At 37.8% G+C, this 15,968-nt stretch overlaps 1 protein-coding gene across 1 annotated transcript in view; it reads right to left on the bottom strand.

The window, feature by feature from the left end:
- tanc1a (tetratricopeptide repeat, ankyrin repeat and coiled-coil containing 1a) overlaps nucleotides 1-15,968 on the bottom strand; it is a gene marked incomplete at its 3' end in the record, with an annotated part of 110,424 nt that overhangs the window by 34,655 nt on the left and 59,801 nt on the right. Inside the window, exons 6-10 of the mRNA XM_079840104.1 lie at nucleotides 14,116-14,332; nucleotides 12,279-12,551; nucleotides 9,280-9,405; nucleotides 5,030-5,314; nucleotides 4,605-4,738 (exon numbers count right to left, since the gene is read on the bottom strand). Coding sequence (XP_079696230.1) covers nucleotides 4,605-4,738; nucleotides 5,030-5,314; nucleotides 9,280-9,405; nucleotides 12,279-12,551; nucleotides 14,116-14,332 — 1,035 coding nt within the window. The remainder of the gene's footprint in view (nucleotides 1-4,604; nucleotides 4,739-5,029; nucleotides 5,315-9,279; nucleotides 9,406-12,278; nucleotides 12,552-14,115; nucleotides 14,333-15,968) is intronic.

Below are 15,968 nucleotides of genomic sequence, written 5' to 3'. Positions count from 1 at the left end.
AAAATATGTTTTAAAGTACATGGAGCTCTTTTATCTCAAAGATCATGGAAAATTTGATTTCTCGTGATATAACCCCTTTAAGGTTTGTTTGAATATCATGAGTCCCAAATGCTGGAGAATCCAAGCTTCTGAACTGAAGCGAGACTGAAATCGTGGCCTGAAATGACTTCCCACTGGCAGATGGCTGATTAAAAAGATGTGACAAGAAGACTCAACAGAGAAGGTTCAGGTCCAGATGTAAACGGAAAACACGGACACATACTGGCACACCGAGCAAAGTGTTGAATACGCATGTGGTACGCAGTTTGCCTCGGTCACAGAATGGCACATCTAAAACGTTGCATCTTGTATTTATAAATAAAAATAAGAGCTGCTCTATGGAATCGCTTTAGTTTGCTGTAATTGTTTTTTTGAAGAGCTTCATTTTTAAAACTGCTCAATTAAAAAAAATTACATTCATGAAAGTTCATGTGTTCTGGATGCAGGCGTCATGAAACATTTACATAATATTTATGCAATATAATTAGAACATGATTTGCATAATTAAGGGAAATAATTAAATAAGGTGCAGTTTACACCTGATCAGTGACTACAGTGGACATTCCAAGCCTTTTCAGTGATCAGACTTTTTTCAGCTCAAGAAACATTTCTTCTTATTATAAATGTTGTAAACAGTGTGCTGCTTAATATTTTTTGGAACCCATGAGACTTTTTGGTAACACTTTATTTTACAATGTTCTTGTTACATATGTTACATGTACTTACCATAGTAACAGTAAATTATGCATAATTACATGCAACTAACCCTCAACCAAACTCTAACCCTACCCTAAAACCCTATAGTAAGTACATGTTGTTAATTAATATTTCTCAGTACTTAAATATATAATTACACTGTAACAGTAGCCGCGTTTCCATTACCCTTCAAATTGCGCAAATTGAAATTGCGAATTGAAAATACGCCCAATGGAAACGGGTCAATTTCACAAAAACTCCCATATATCGCAAAAAAGTTTTTACGCTCGCATGAGGTGGTTTTTCAGGCAATTCGAAAAAGGACATTTTCACAAAACTGCAATGGAAACAGTTTTTCCGCATTTACAGGTCACCTGGTACGCTCACGCATCGCTCTCACATAGGGCCTACATATTTTTTTTTCCACTCAAGTATGTACGAGATCTTATGTTGTTAAAACGACATAATATATTTTCTTCTAATAAGGAAAGTGGCGTAAATGTATAATGACGGACCCCAGTGCAACCACATATATCATAACTATCTATAGGCCTACTGTAATTAAGACACAGCTATATTCAAGAAATATATTAAAAAAGAAAGACGCTATAGTTTCAGCCTTGCTCAAAGACTGAGGAAACAGGCCAGTAATCCATTCCCGACGATCTTGGTTTGCTTCTTATTTATTAAATATACAGCCAAATAGTTGATTAAACATTGATCAAAATTAAAATACAATTTATTCCAAACGAAATTAATTTTAAAAGAAAGAACTTTCTAGAAAACAGTAACACAATTCACAAAATACATGTCTCCAGACATATGCGCATCTGATTATGTGCCTTACTCATGCTGCTCACTTTTCATTATCAACATATGAAATTAAAAGATTATAATATTTAGACATAGCCTAACTATATGAATCTAAATAGGCTACGTTTTCTTTAACCCTCTGTCCGACGAAGTCGTCGGCGCCTTTTGATGTTTTTTTTCCTTATTCCATTTCCAGCGGAAACTCACAATACTCCGTCATTTTTAGCCATACAGATGAATGCAATACATAATTATGAACAGTAACTGTCTACTAGGGTCATTTCGTTATTTTTACTAACCCAAATAATGACTCATCCGCTAGGTTGCACGTGAGGGGGAAAAATAGGTTCCTTCCACTTAAGAGTTGAGCTCTTTTTATTTTAATATATCTCTTTACATAAATACTATTTTCTACTTTTAAAAATGTATTTCGCTATTTTACTAACCCAGTGTTTTGTATGTGAATGCTGTTTCACGTGAATATTACCACAGGAGTGAAGCATAAAGCTTTGTTTAGCAAAGGAAATAAATGGTCAGATAGCACTTTTTCATCCTGTTTTGCGATCTGGATCTGGTCACTCGATTTTCCGTGAATTTTAACAATAGGCCTAGTCCATTTTATCCCAATGGACATGGACATCTCGTTTCTTTTCCCAAATCTTCACTCACGTCGCCAATTTCGCAGGGGATTATAAACGTTTCTTCTTTTCGTTTGCTTATAATTAAGTCTATTATAACTATTCACATCCTTTACTGTGGTAAAGTATAAAAAACACTGTGGGACGAATACCTTTTTACTTCAAATTTTATTTAACAGTTTGTTCTTGTTATTAAACTTGGTAAGGCGTGTCAAGTTTGGTTTATTTGAATAGCGCATTTCACACACACGCCGGTGATTTTAGTTTAGTTTTCTCTGGCAGTGAATAATCAAACATCGCCTAAATGTCTTGACCTTGTGGAAGATAAAATCCCCTCTTCAGACCTTTTACAACAAGTGTTGCCTTGCAACATCAGGAGAACATGAAGATGAAGATATTCAAAAGGTGTCTATCTATCCAGTGTCCCATTCCTCTCAAAGCGCAGAGCGGTATATGACGCATCTTTGCGGGGAAATAGTATGAATCAAATATTTTTCTAACTAATATTTAATTTTCTTATATTCTTGAGGTGATATCGTCCATCGGCACAACCCTACTGTCTACTTTTATTTGTGTACACTCAATAACAGCAAAGGCCGTGGACTATTTTGCACTCCACTCCAAACGCTGTTCATTTCAAAAATATATTTTGTTTATTAAACGCAAAGTTTTTCATTTCAAAAGCATTTCTAAATTCAGTTTATATTTCCAACAAACGAAATTCCAAACCAAAAAAACCTTTGAGTTACCACCAAGCAAATTCAAACTTTTCGCTCGTCTCTGTATGTGGCAATGCGTCACAATAACTTGGCGTATGTAAAAGTCGATCATTCTTTACAGATGATGGTATGTTTGGACAGAAGACAAGTTCTTTATTAAACTTATAAAAAAACAATATAATATAAAATGCCACAATTTATCATAACACCTCATATGTGCCGCTCAAGTATAAGGTGCTTTCCTTGCCATCAATGCTTGGATAACACGCACGTCTCTTACCATTAAAAATAATGGCGCGCGGTGGCTGGGATATAGCCTACATAAACCTAACAACATCCGTAGCATGATTTTTGGAATGATTTATCATGAGGAAAAAAATGTTTTAGTCGCATAACATCAGTTAATGGAAACACCGTCATTTCGCAATATTTTTTTATCGACTTTTAGAAAATATCGCAAAAGTTTTGCGCAAATCTGTAATGGAAACGCAGCTAATGATACCTTAAAACATAGTGTAACCAACATTTTTAGTATTCGTTGATGAATAGCATTTACTTTAAATGGAAATCTTTTGTAAGATAATAAATGTCTTTATTGTCTGTTATTTGACCAATTTAATGTGTTTTTGCTGAATAAAAGTATTAAATGGCATTGTAACAAGTAATTAATCTTTAGCAGCAGTATTCAGGGAAGGTCAAAATAAATGATTAATTTGCTGTGAGAATGTATATACTGCAAATTACAGACATTACAATATGATTTATCGGACCTCGTCAGGGAGAACTAGTCCTGTCCAGAGTATGTGAGCGGAGTGGAGTGGGAGCGGGTGATTTTGAATGGAGTGAGGAGCGGATTTTTTTAAAAGCGATCCACTACCGCTCCATTGCGAGTACAATTCATGCCAACGCCTCATAATATAACTGCATTTTTAGCCAGAACTCGCACGTTAGATACATTTAACTAGCTTGATACAGATGGATCACTCGAATCAGAAAGAATGTAAAGGTTATGATGATGGCGATGGACATGAGCGGGATGTTATAGTTCAAGGAATTTTTTTGTTCCTTCTACGCCTACAGAAAATAATCGGGTGAAAGCATATTTTAAACAGGTAGCACTTATTCACACATGCAATCGCTCTCTCTAATGCATTCAAACAAATTTAATCTTACAGTGCTTATCTGCTTACAGTTATCTGTATCTGATTTTGAATGAGCAGAAATCTGTAAATGTAGATACCCATAGACAAAATAACTGATGAAAACGTATTTTCATCTTTCCAAACAAAATTTGCACTGCAAAAAGCTGCAATGATATTTAACTTGTAATGCTGATAAAGCCTAATTAGCTTGGCATGTCGTATAAATCTTAGCACACTAGTGTTCCAATAAACCATGTTGAAACCATCTCCTATTGTTTATAAATGTTTTCATTTAATGTAGGCTATGTTATAAACCGAACTTTTGTGATATTTAGAGCTTACTTAAATACTTTAGGTGAACATTTCCTCGGAGCGAAAACGGAGCTGTGTTTCTGATATCATGGAGCGAGGATTGGAGCGGTGAGTGGGAAATGGTGAACCCGGAGCAGAGCTGGAGCGGAGTGATTATTGAATGCTTAGAGCGTGGAGGGGAAATTGCTGCCGCTCCACTCCGCTCACATACTCTGGTCCTGTCCGAATAGGGGTAAAGTGTGTACCTTGCTAGCCAGGCGTTTGACTGCCCCCTCTCTGTGCCGGTGTGTGTCTGGCGTGGGGGGGCAGCTATTGCTGCGGAGGGGACTCTGTGAGGGGGGGTTCAGCTGATTGGTTTGATGAGCATCAGCCCCTCGATCTACAACACAAACACACACAATTCCCTTTTATTAGGGCTAGGGTTAATATGTTAATATACATAAATTCAAGGTGTTATTTCACACAACTACGGGTGCTGAACATGGGTGTTGCATGTCTGATTGATTGAAAATCTGAGACGCTAACACAAAGTTTACATGTTAAACTCAAGCCTTGTGATGAAGTCAAAAACTAGCACGTTCAATATTTCAACTTTTGCATGGCAATTGTTTCATACAGATTTGGAAAGACATGAGGATGAGTAAATAATGACAAAATGTTAAACTCTTACTCTGGGGTGTAGCTTCAGGACTGTTGGAGGCGATCTGCCTCATTCGTCCACCATGACAGCTGAGAGCCACTAGTCGTGATATCACCGCTGTCTTTCCGAAACCAACGTTACCAGTGATGACAGCCCCTTTATCCTCACTGGCATCTCCTCCCCCAATAAGCACATCCTCCAGTCGCTGAAACAGCCAATCACGGCCCACAAACACTGCATCCAAAGAGACACTGGGTACCTCAAACAGCAGGGGTTTGAGCATGATGTCCACAGGTTTGTAGGGTGTGAGACGAGCTACAGGATTTAAATAACATGTATGTTAAAATAAACTACACACACACATTTGGTTTTCATGTTTTATGGGGACTTTTCAAAGACATATAGATTTTTGAACTTTACAAAAGTAAATACTATACAGTAACACTAAACCTACCCCTAAACACAACCATCACAGATTTGTGTTTCCCCAAAAAAAACGATTTAGTACGATTTAGAAGCGGTTTTCCTCATGGGGACCAAAAAAAGTGCCCACAAGGTCAACAATTTTACTAACTTCGTGGGGGGCATTTGGTCCACACACACAAATGAATGCAGGACAGATTTATAATGAAATGAGAATGAATCATAAGAACTTAATTGGTCACATTAAATATGAAAATGGGCCCCAAATTATTATTATTTTTTCTCTTAATAAATGTCCCCTTTTTTGCATTGTGCATGATTCCTCAAGGCTAATTGTTCTAAAGAGAAATTTTTTTTTTAACTAAAAATGTACATGGGAAACCATGTAATTATTGTATATAAAAAAATAAAATGAAAAATGAATTTATGAATATAAAAATATACAGTATATTACAAAATATGTAATTTTATACAGTATATGATTTGCACTGAATATTGTGTATCTCTCAGAAATATATCACATGAATAAATGCATTGCTGATTCATGCAGTTTTCACAGGGTTAGCTTTCATTCATTACATTCTTGAGGTGTCAATCATTAGATTATACAACCCCAAATCAGAAAAAGTTGGGACAGTATGGAAAACACAAATAAAAAAAAAAGAAGTGATTTCTAAATTTACTTTGACTTGTATTTCATTGCAGACAATATAAACACAAAATATTTCATGTTTTGTCTGGTCAACTTCATGTCATTTGTAAATATGCATCCTTTCCTGTCATTCAGACCTGCAACACATTTCAAAAAAAGTTGGGACAGTAAATCATTTACCACTTTGTAATGTTGCCATTCCTTTTCACAACACTTAAAAGACGTTTAGGGACTGAAGACACCAAGTGATGAAGTGTTTCAGGTGTAATTTTGTCCCATTCTTCCTACAAACAAGTCTTAAGGTGGGCAACAGTACGGGGTCTTCGTTGTCGCATTTTGCGCTTCAAAATGCGCCACACATTCTCTATTGGAGACAGGTCGGGACTGCAGGCAGGCCAGTCAAGTACCCGTACCCTCTTCCTCCGCAGCCAGGACTTTGTAATGTGTGCAGAATGTGGTTTTGCATTGTCTTGTTGAAATATGCATGGACGTCCCTGGAAAAGATGTCTTCTTGAAGGCAGCATATTATGCTCCAAAATGTACTTTTCAGCATTAATGGTACCTTCACAGAAGTGCAAGTTACCTTTGCCAAGAGCACTGACACAACCGCATACCATGACAGACCCTGGCTTTTGGACTTGTTGCTGGTAACAGTCTGGATGATCCTTTTCTTCTTTGGTCCGGAGCACACGGCATCCATTCCTCCCAAAAAATACCTGAAATACTGATTCATCTGACCACAGTACACGTTTCCACTGTGTGATGGTCCATCCCAGATGCCTCCGAGCCCAGAGAAGTCGACGGCGCTTCTGGACACTGTTAACATTGGGCTTCCTTTTGGCACAGTACAGTTTTAACTGGCATTTGTGGATGTAACTACGTATTGTGGTACTTGACAAAGGTTTGCCAAAGTAGTCCTGAGCCCATGTGGTGATATCGCTTATAGATGAATGACGATTCTTGATGCAGTGCCACCTGAGGGATCGGAGATCACGGTTGTTCAGCTTAGGCTTGCGCCCTTGTCCTTTACGCTAGAGTTGTTCCGATTCCGATACTAGTATCGGAAATATCGCCGATACCACAAAAAAATTCTGGCATCGGTATCGGCGAGTACTTGAACCCATGTACCGATCCGATACCATTTTCATAAACAAGACCTATTTATGACCGCAAGCTTTGCCTAACCACTGCGCGGTTCTTCTTCGGTGCTCAGAATGCATTGCAAACAGGAAGTTGTGCTGTGTTGCCACAAAGAACTACTGTTTAGAGCAGCGAAGAAGAAGAAATGAAAACGTGTTAGCAGAAGGCTATGTCCGCTGTTTACTGGCTGTTTAGCAGTATTTCGTCTCTGTGTGGATGGCGGGCGCCCGCGAGCGCACACACACGCGGGCGCCCGCCATCCACACAGAGACGAAATACTGCTAAACAGCCAGTGAAAGCCAGTGACACTCGCCCGCTGTTTTTGTCATCTCTGCCGTGTGTCACTATCAAGTGGCAAACTCCCCCAGTTTCTCTACGTCCATATTCACACAGTCCATGGTCACTATATGAGGACACGAACGCATAAACTGTCACTTCATGAGAATTTACCGTTTCTTTTGGGAAAAAAGTCATTTAAGGAACACTGACACTGAAATATCTTCATGGCAACCCGTCAAAATAAAAGTTTGGTTTAAAACATTTTAAATTGACAGAATATATTAGGCTACTGCTGTACAGTAGATTTAGCTACGTCTCTATGTAATAATAATACGTCTCTACTAATAATAATAATAATAATGCCTAGATGGTTGCTTATTTTTCACTTGTTTTGTTGTAAAGAGATTATTTTCTGATTAATATATATTTTTATATTCCTACATTTATTTGTTGCACTGTTTTTTATACAGTGATATTGTACAACTAAAATACCTTTTTCAGTTTGCAGTGTTAGATTTGTGGCTGCATTTGAAGTTCTTTTTCGCTTAAGAAAAATATATAATATTACTGTCAAATGCATGTCAGATAATAAAAATACTGTAATGAATACAGTAGTTCACTGTATGTATTTGTTCATGTTTTATTAAGGGATAAGTCTGAAGCACACCATAAAATAATTATATCAATTCATACAGGGCTAGTAGTCTATACAGCTGTATATACAGATACACACCCAGGTATTGGATCAGTACTCGGTATTGGCCGATACCCTGAGGCCAGGTATCGGAATCGGTATCGGGAAGGGAAAAAGGGTCTCGGAACATCTCTACTTTATGCACTGAAATTCCTCCAGATTCCTTGAATCTTTTAATTATGTTATGCACTGTTGAATGTAAAATATCCAAATCTCTTCCTATCTTTCTTTGAGGAACATTGTTTTTAAACATTTCAATAATTTTCTCACGTATTTGTTGGCAAACTGGCGATCCTCTGCCCATCTTTGCTCCTAAAGGATTAGACCTTTCTTGGATGCTGCTTTTGTACCAAATCATAATTACAATCACCTGTTGACATCACCTGTTTCAAATCACATCATTATTCAACCATTTTACCTCATTACTAGCCCTAAATTGCTCCTGTCCCAACTTTTTTTTAAATGTGTTGCCGGTCTGAATGACAGGAAAGGATGCATATTTACAAATGACATGAAGTTGACCAGACAAAACATGAAATATTTTGTGTTCATATTGTCTGCAATGAAATACAAGTCAAAGTAAATTTAGAAATCACTTCCTTTTTTTTTTGCGTTTTCCATACTGTCCCAACTTTCTGATTTGGGGTTGTAATTTAATGAAGGTTGTTGTTGTTGTTCTTTCAAATTAATTGAAACCCATTAGAAATTACTCTGTCGTAGTGCATTCATATTTGAAGTGCTGAGCTGTTGTATTATGTAACAGCATTATATCCATCTTATTTTTCACGTAAGAGCGGGCGTGGCCATTTGTAAATTGAATGTTTCTGGTGTCATCTGCTTAGTTATTTTTAGCTGTACAAAACAGCTCGTTCTGCTGCTTGATATTGCAAACTGGCATTTCTTATATGGACCATTTACTGAAATTTGTTATTCTTCCAGTTATTTACCTATAGCAGCTAATGAATCAGAAGTTTCGCACATTAACAGAAGAGAGCTTACTTCCACGTTGCAAAATAAGGCAAACAGCATCTGTACATGAAATGTTCTAATAAAGTGTTCGGTTTGCATATCATTTGGTAAGTTAGTCAGCACCTTTATTCTCTTGACTGCGGCCTCCTGTGTGAGCTCCATGCCAAGGCAAACGCATGGAAGAGCGCTGGGGAGCATTTCTCTGTTCATCCAGATACCGCAACTCCTCCAGTTTAGTACTGCTAGTGGCTGCAGGGAGAGAGACAAAATGAGAGAAAAAGAGTCATTTAGGATTGTGTTTGGCTCACAGACAGCGGAGAGATTACATGCCACCTCTGTGATCTCTATGAAGAACAAACACAATCTGCTGCTGTGTGTGGAGGAACACGTGTACCCAATACTCCCACCCACCCCAATTCCTCCATACACAGTGTTCAGAGAGGGGAGAAACACACAAAATAAGTATATGAGGAGAGTGAGGGAAGCTGTGATACTTTTTACTTCCTCCAGGCAAGAAAAAAAGAAAAATTAATAGCCCTAAATATATTTTCAGGGTGTCTGCTATACACTGCAGTTACAAGAAAGTGTCTATTAAAAACATGCTTTAAAATAGTGGTCCAATGACAACAAGTCGGGAAACGGTTTAATATTCGGATTTCAACATTTTGTAATTGCATTCGTAGTATTTGTAAAGCAAAGCTTACCGTCACTATTAGCCACTTGCACAATTTTCCCTATAGCATCTGGCACACTGTACCCCACGGCTACCCTTTTTGGAGAATTTATTCATTTAATAATTCATGACTAATGTTTAGCCAAAAAAATACATGGTGTTATGCATGGGGAATTCACAAGCATGTATATTTTTACTGCTGGAAATGTTTGCTTTGCTTAGCTGTTTTAGCTTAAGCAAATGCTCCTCACTTTTCTCATGTGTATATCTCAATCAAAAGTACAGTAGTTGTATATGAATGGATCATGTGACAAAAACAAGGTTTGTTAGATTAATGAATGGCACATTTTACCACAGACTCTTTTATTTACAGACACACAGACATACTGTACCTGACTTGTATTACCCACTCATAATTCATCCATTTATTCCTTCAATCCATCAATCGCTCATTTAATTCATCTTTTCACTACAACGTCCTCCCTTTGCACTCATCCCTGTAAAATCTCCCATCCTGTCCCATAATCTAATCTGCTTGAAACCCATAATCTCTGCAGGCCAGCATAAACACTAGGGATGATGATTGTCATTTGTAACGTTACATTCGCATGTGAAGGGTCTCAAATGATCAAACCATGATCCATACCTTTGAAGCTGAAAAGATATAAATACATTAACTTCCTTTTTCACTGCTCCTTACCACAAAGATCACCACAGACAGGCACTTGGCGCAACATTTTTATTTGTTGGAGTCATTCTGTATATCTGACAGCAATTTCCCCATTTAGCTTTACAGCAAGAGGAAATCAAAGCCACACGTTTGCAAAGCTTTCTACAAGCCACAGGATGAGAGGCAGCCAGGCGAATACAATGAAAACACATACAAACACACAAGTAGAAAGCTGAGGGCCTCTAGATTGTTTTGTTCTAAAACAGGGATTGAAATTGTTCTTCTGCTCTTCTGTTTAGTTCACTTTTACAAGGCAATATTTCTAAACGGACCAAAATTTGTTAATACAAGTCAGTTACATACAAGAAACTGTCCTCTCATTGGTCAAAGTGCACCTGTTTATGTTCCGGGATTCTGCTAGCTGTCAGCCGTCAGGATGGATAGACAGGCTTATTGTGGCTCTCTTTGTAGCTATTGTTATATTGCTTTATAATTTTGAGCAGGAATCAAGACTTTGTCAACATTCTTACCATGTACCTACATGTATTTTTGGAGAAGAGCAATTAAGCAGCATTTTAAAATGAAAAGGCATGCTTTGTTTTTCAATGGCGATAATTCTCACCCATTATACATAGTGATATTTTGTTGGTCTGTTGGGTCGGATTGCTGTCTCCCCACAAGTGAATCGCTCCAGAGTTTGTTTTCAAGCAGGTTTTTTAGTTTTGGTGCAGATCCGAGATCGCGGTGTTCATATATGCCTAAACAAACCGTACTAAGGGAGAAAATCCGCCAGGTCCCGAAACAAATGCCCCAAACGGTGTGTAATCTGCCTACTCAAAACTCTTTACACATTTGCAGCTAGCTTTAAAAAAAAAAGACACACACAATACAGTTCAAGAGTTCGGGGTCAGATATTTTTTGGCAGAAATTAATACTATTATTCAGCAAGGATGCAATGACTTTTACATTTCTACAAAAAAAAAATCTAATAAATGCAGTTCTCTAGACCTTTTTTATTCTTCAAATAATATGAATCATGGTTTCAACAAAACTATTAACAGCACAACTGTTTTCAACTTTATGAATGTTTTTTTTTCCGCAAATCAGCCTATTCGAATGATTTCTGAAGGATCACTGACGGCTGCTAAAAATTCAGCTTTGCCATCACAGGCAAAAATAACATTGTAAAGTACATTAAAATAGAAAATAGTTATTTTAAATTGTAATAATATTTCATAATATTACTGTTATTACAGGGATTTTGATCAAATGAATGCAGCCTTGGTGAGCATTAGAATAAATTACCCAACCCCAAACTGTTGAACAGAAGTGTATATAATTTATTAAGTAAAAAGTGTGCTATTTGTGGTAACAATTTTTAGCAGCTCAGTATGTGCCTGATTCAGTGAAGAATTCTTCAGATTGATTCAAGCAGATAACGTCTTTTTGAGAAATTCATTACAAAAAGACTCCTATGATTCATTTGTTTGTGAATCAGACAAAACTAGTTGCATTGCACATTTGTTTGAGTGCAGCTGGCGTAGACTAAGCAACAGAAAGACATTTTGCCTACACATTATTTTGCTGTACACAGCATTTTTATCTAATCACGTTCAATTCAGAGTGCAAGCTCACAACTTGGGTAAAATGAAACTTCATTTAGCATGGTGCTACAGATTCAGCAAGGGCTGTAATGATGAATAGTGGTGCAAGAAACACTGAGGTACCAAACCCCTGATCCAAATTTTTTTAGCACAAAAATACATTTTCATTACTCACCTGCCACAGAATTTGGCCGTGGCATGACCAAAGAAGTGCTATGGTATGTGATTGGTCCATCCACGGGTGATGTCATAACTGGTGCCACCCCTCCGGTGGTGCCTGTCCCCAGCTGGGCCTCACCAGACACCACCATCTCCTCCGAGGTGATGGGGGTGCAGGACGGATGAACGCTACGCCCGCTCTCGGCCCTTACACCTGCCCCACCATCTTTCGCCCACTCCAGGCTAGAGCCACAGCGTTCTTCATTCTCACTGGAACTGGTGACTGTTGCTGCAGGATGGAGAAGAAGAGAGAGATGAAGGTGAACGAGGTGTGGGGGGAGGGGCCAGATATTAATGGGAAGGACACAAGAGGAGAGAACGACACAGAAGGACAAAACCAAACATTGTGGAAAAGAAAACCGGAATTAACAATCAAAGGCAGTTTTTGAGAATGATTAACAAACACTGATCTTCAAGCATTAGGACATCAAATAGGACTTGTTTAAGTAATTGCTTTCAGGCATTTTGCTTTAATGCGGCTGTCTTTGACCTTTCTTTCCCGCAACCAAATAGAAAAACACTATTTTGGGCTTTAAAAAAACCTTCTGATGTCCTACTTCAAGAAAAACTCCGGCAGACCTGAAATAAAGACACCATGCTGTCCTAGTTTTGATAGAGCGCATCTCAGACATATGAACATTTACAGCTCAGGCCAACAATAACGATCCAAGAGTCATTTTTTGGTGGTACAGAAAAGTCAGTTGAGCATAAACATAAACACCAATATCAGCATCTCCAAATGGTCCGTAATACATTAATGCAACATAATACATGCAAATATTACAATGACAATAACCACTAGCAGTTTCATAGAGCCATTCACACTGGAGACAAACATTTACTTGTTGAGCTTAACTAAGATTTGAGCTTTTGGAGCAACAAGTGTATGTGACTGAAAGCTGACGCTTCAAAAATCACACGCAGTGAACACAATGGTAATCCATACGACTCCAGCTGAAGAACCAATGTCTTTTGAAGCTAAATATTATAAGCTTTTTAAATTATAAACCATCGCTTCCTGCCAACTGTTATATGCAGAATCATGAGTTCACGCTTGACATGAAGGTCAGAATGTTGTGAAGCGTGATGCAAGTGCATTTTGAAACTCACACGTGAAGTGATTGTCCTCTGTGCTTCCGTGTCAATTCTTGCATGAGATTCAGCTCACTTTAAAAATCTAAATAAAATGTTTGTAACTCACAAACTTTTGGCTTAATTAGTTAACTGTTTGCATGTATTACTCCATAAACAAGCATACTTTTGCATCAAATACCTTTAAATTAAACAAAGAGTGGAGCTGTCAAAAGATGAAAAATTAACAGGCACTTTATGGACTTCATCTTCCTTTATCTAAACCAACGTTTTTGCTGCTGAACTGCAATGATTTAATTCAACCAAACAAAAAACGCAAATGACTTCAATTTAGTTAAATGTCATTTCTGTAATTTCAGAAACAAAAAAGAAAAAGTATTGAACATTTTTCTCTTGTGCTTCTGACAGCTGGATGTCAGACCAGCTTTTAATTCAGCACGACAGATATGCTTTCATGCTTGGCGTGAATAGACCATTCATCAGTGGGTTGTTACTTTTTCATTTTGTGCTCAGTGTGAAAGAGCCTTAAGATTCAAATTAACTACAAAACAACATTTTAATGGAGTCTATAGGTTAAGAATGCTGTAAGGAATTATTTTAATACCATGTAAAAAATAAAATAAAAAAAAGGTAGCAAATAAAGGAGACTTTTGAATAAAGGTGACTTTGATAAGGAGGGCAGTGTTAGTGGTAGATGTTACCTATGATTCCACTGTCCTTGCTCTCCAAGGTGGAGCTGGGTGTGGTGATGATGGTGGAGGTGGAGGTGGCAGTGGAGAAGGTGCTAGAACAGATAACAGGAGCCTTGCTGCTGGAGGAGCTCTCAGGTAAGGTGGAACAGGGGCTCTCTGCGCTGGGAGACGCCGTACTGCTGGTCAGAGTGGAGCAGGGACTCACGCCCTGACTGGACACTATACACTACAGAGGGAGAGAGAGAGAGCGACAGAGACAGAGGAATGAAAAAAGTAAATAAATATTGCATCAAGGAAAAATGAGACAGCAGAGGAAACAAAAAAAAGGGAGCGAGGAGATAAAGTGATAGATGGAAACCGTTAAACTCAGCTCTTATGTCCATACAAGGGAAAGGCCAAAAATACTCCAAGCCCTCCAGTCTGCTTTTGTTCCAATATAAGCAACCAATACGATACTTTTAGAAACAGATTTAGGCTGCAATGGCGACAGTAACCAACACACAGGCAAATGTACATCCGCATTTTACCAGTGTTTACAATGGCAATGCTTAGGTTAGGGATAAAGTAAATCTTCAAATCTGGGGGGGAAAAGCCAATAAGTAAAGGTATAGAGAGAAAAAAGAACAAAAGAAAAACTCTGTTTAAGCTTTTGAGTCTTATTGTGAAAAAATCATCTGTGATGACAACTTTCCACAATCTAACCAAGTCTAATCAAGATGGAATAAATTAAGTCACATTCTTCATTTTCTTCTCATTTACTTGCAAATGCATCACATTGAGGAAATAAAATGGGTTGGAAACAGTTTCACGTTGACTTTAAAACAGTGGTTCTCAACCTTTTTGACTCCATTCTCCAACACAATATTCAAAGCGAATATAAGCCAAGATATTTTCAGTATTTCTGCTATAATTGTAACAAAGCTGCTTGTTTTCAAAATATTTCAATTAATAAAACGGTAGTATTTATATATTAAATGAATGAACCGTGTTTCATATTAGCTGCGTTTCCACTGCAGGAACTTTCCCCAGAAACTATGGACTTTGGGGTGGTACTCATGGTCCCACTTTATATTAAGGTGCCTTAACTACTATGTACTTGCATAACAAAATAAGTACAATCTACTTATTGAGTTCATATTGTATTGCAAAACACTTTTGCTGATATTGAGGTGGGATCCGGGTAAAGTTAGGGACAGGTGTGGTGGTATGGGTAAGTTTAAGGGTAGGGTTAGGTATAAGGGAAGTGTCAACATTGTAATTATAAATGTAACTACAGAAATTAATTACAGATGTAATTACATGCAGGTAATTTTAGAAATGTAAGTACAATGTAAAAACATGTATGTACACAATAAGTGCAGTGTATCAAATTATTCATTTAAAATGTTAGTTCATAGTAGTTAAGGCCACCTAATATAAAGTGGGTCCGTACTCTGTGTGTTTCGACCACAGAGACCAGGGTCTAAATGAAGTTGTCCCTGCTTGCGAGGTAGTACTTTTTTAAAGTTCAGGAACTTTCGGGGGTGGGACTTGGGCGCTGAACATGCTTATTGGTTGAGTTTACACTGCATTTTGATTGGTTGACTCCACGCAGCATTTTATTTCAACCTAAAAGTTGCGGTGCATGCAGTAAGAGTTGTTTGCTATTTGAATCAACAATGAAGTTTAAAAAATACAACAGATGGACCGTTAAAAAAGTTTATATGCAGAGGATGAAATCCATCGGGAACTAGAAAGTCACGCGCAGTCCTACGTCACTGGACCGATCTTCACGGTACTTTAGAATGGAAACGCGATGGAAATGCACACAGCAACAGGTCTGGGGAGAAAAAAAGTTCCTGGGACAAATTGTTCAGGGTAAT

This window comes from Gobio gobio, assembly GCF_949357685.1.
Source record: "Gobio gobio genome assembly, chromosome: 17".
In the NCBI taxonomy this organism is placed as follows: domain Eukaryota; kingdom Metazoa; phylum Chordata; class Actinopteri; order Cypriniformes; family Gobionidae; genus Gobio; species Gobio gobio.
Note: the sequence above shows the minus strand (reverse complement) of the source record. Positions and strands in the feature narration are given on the sequence as shown.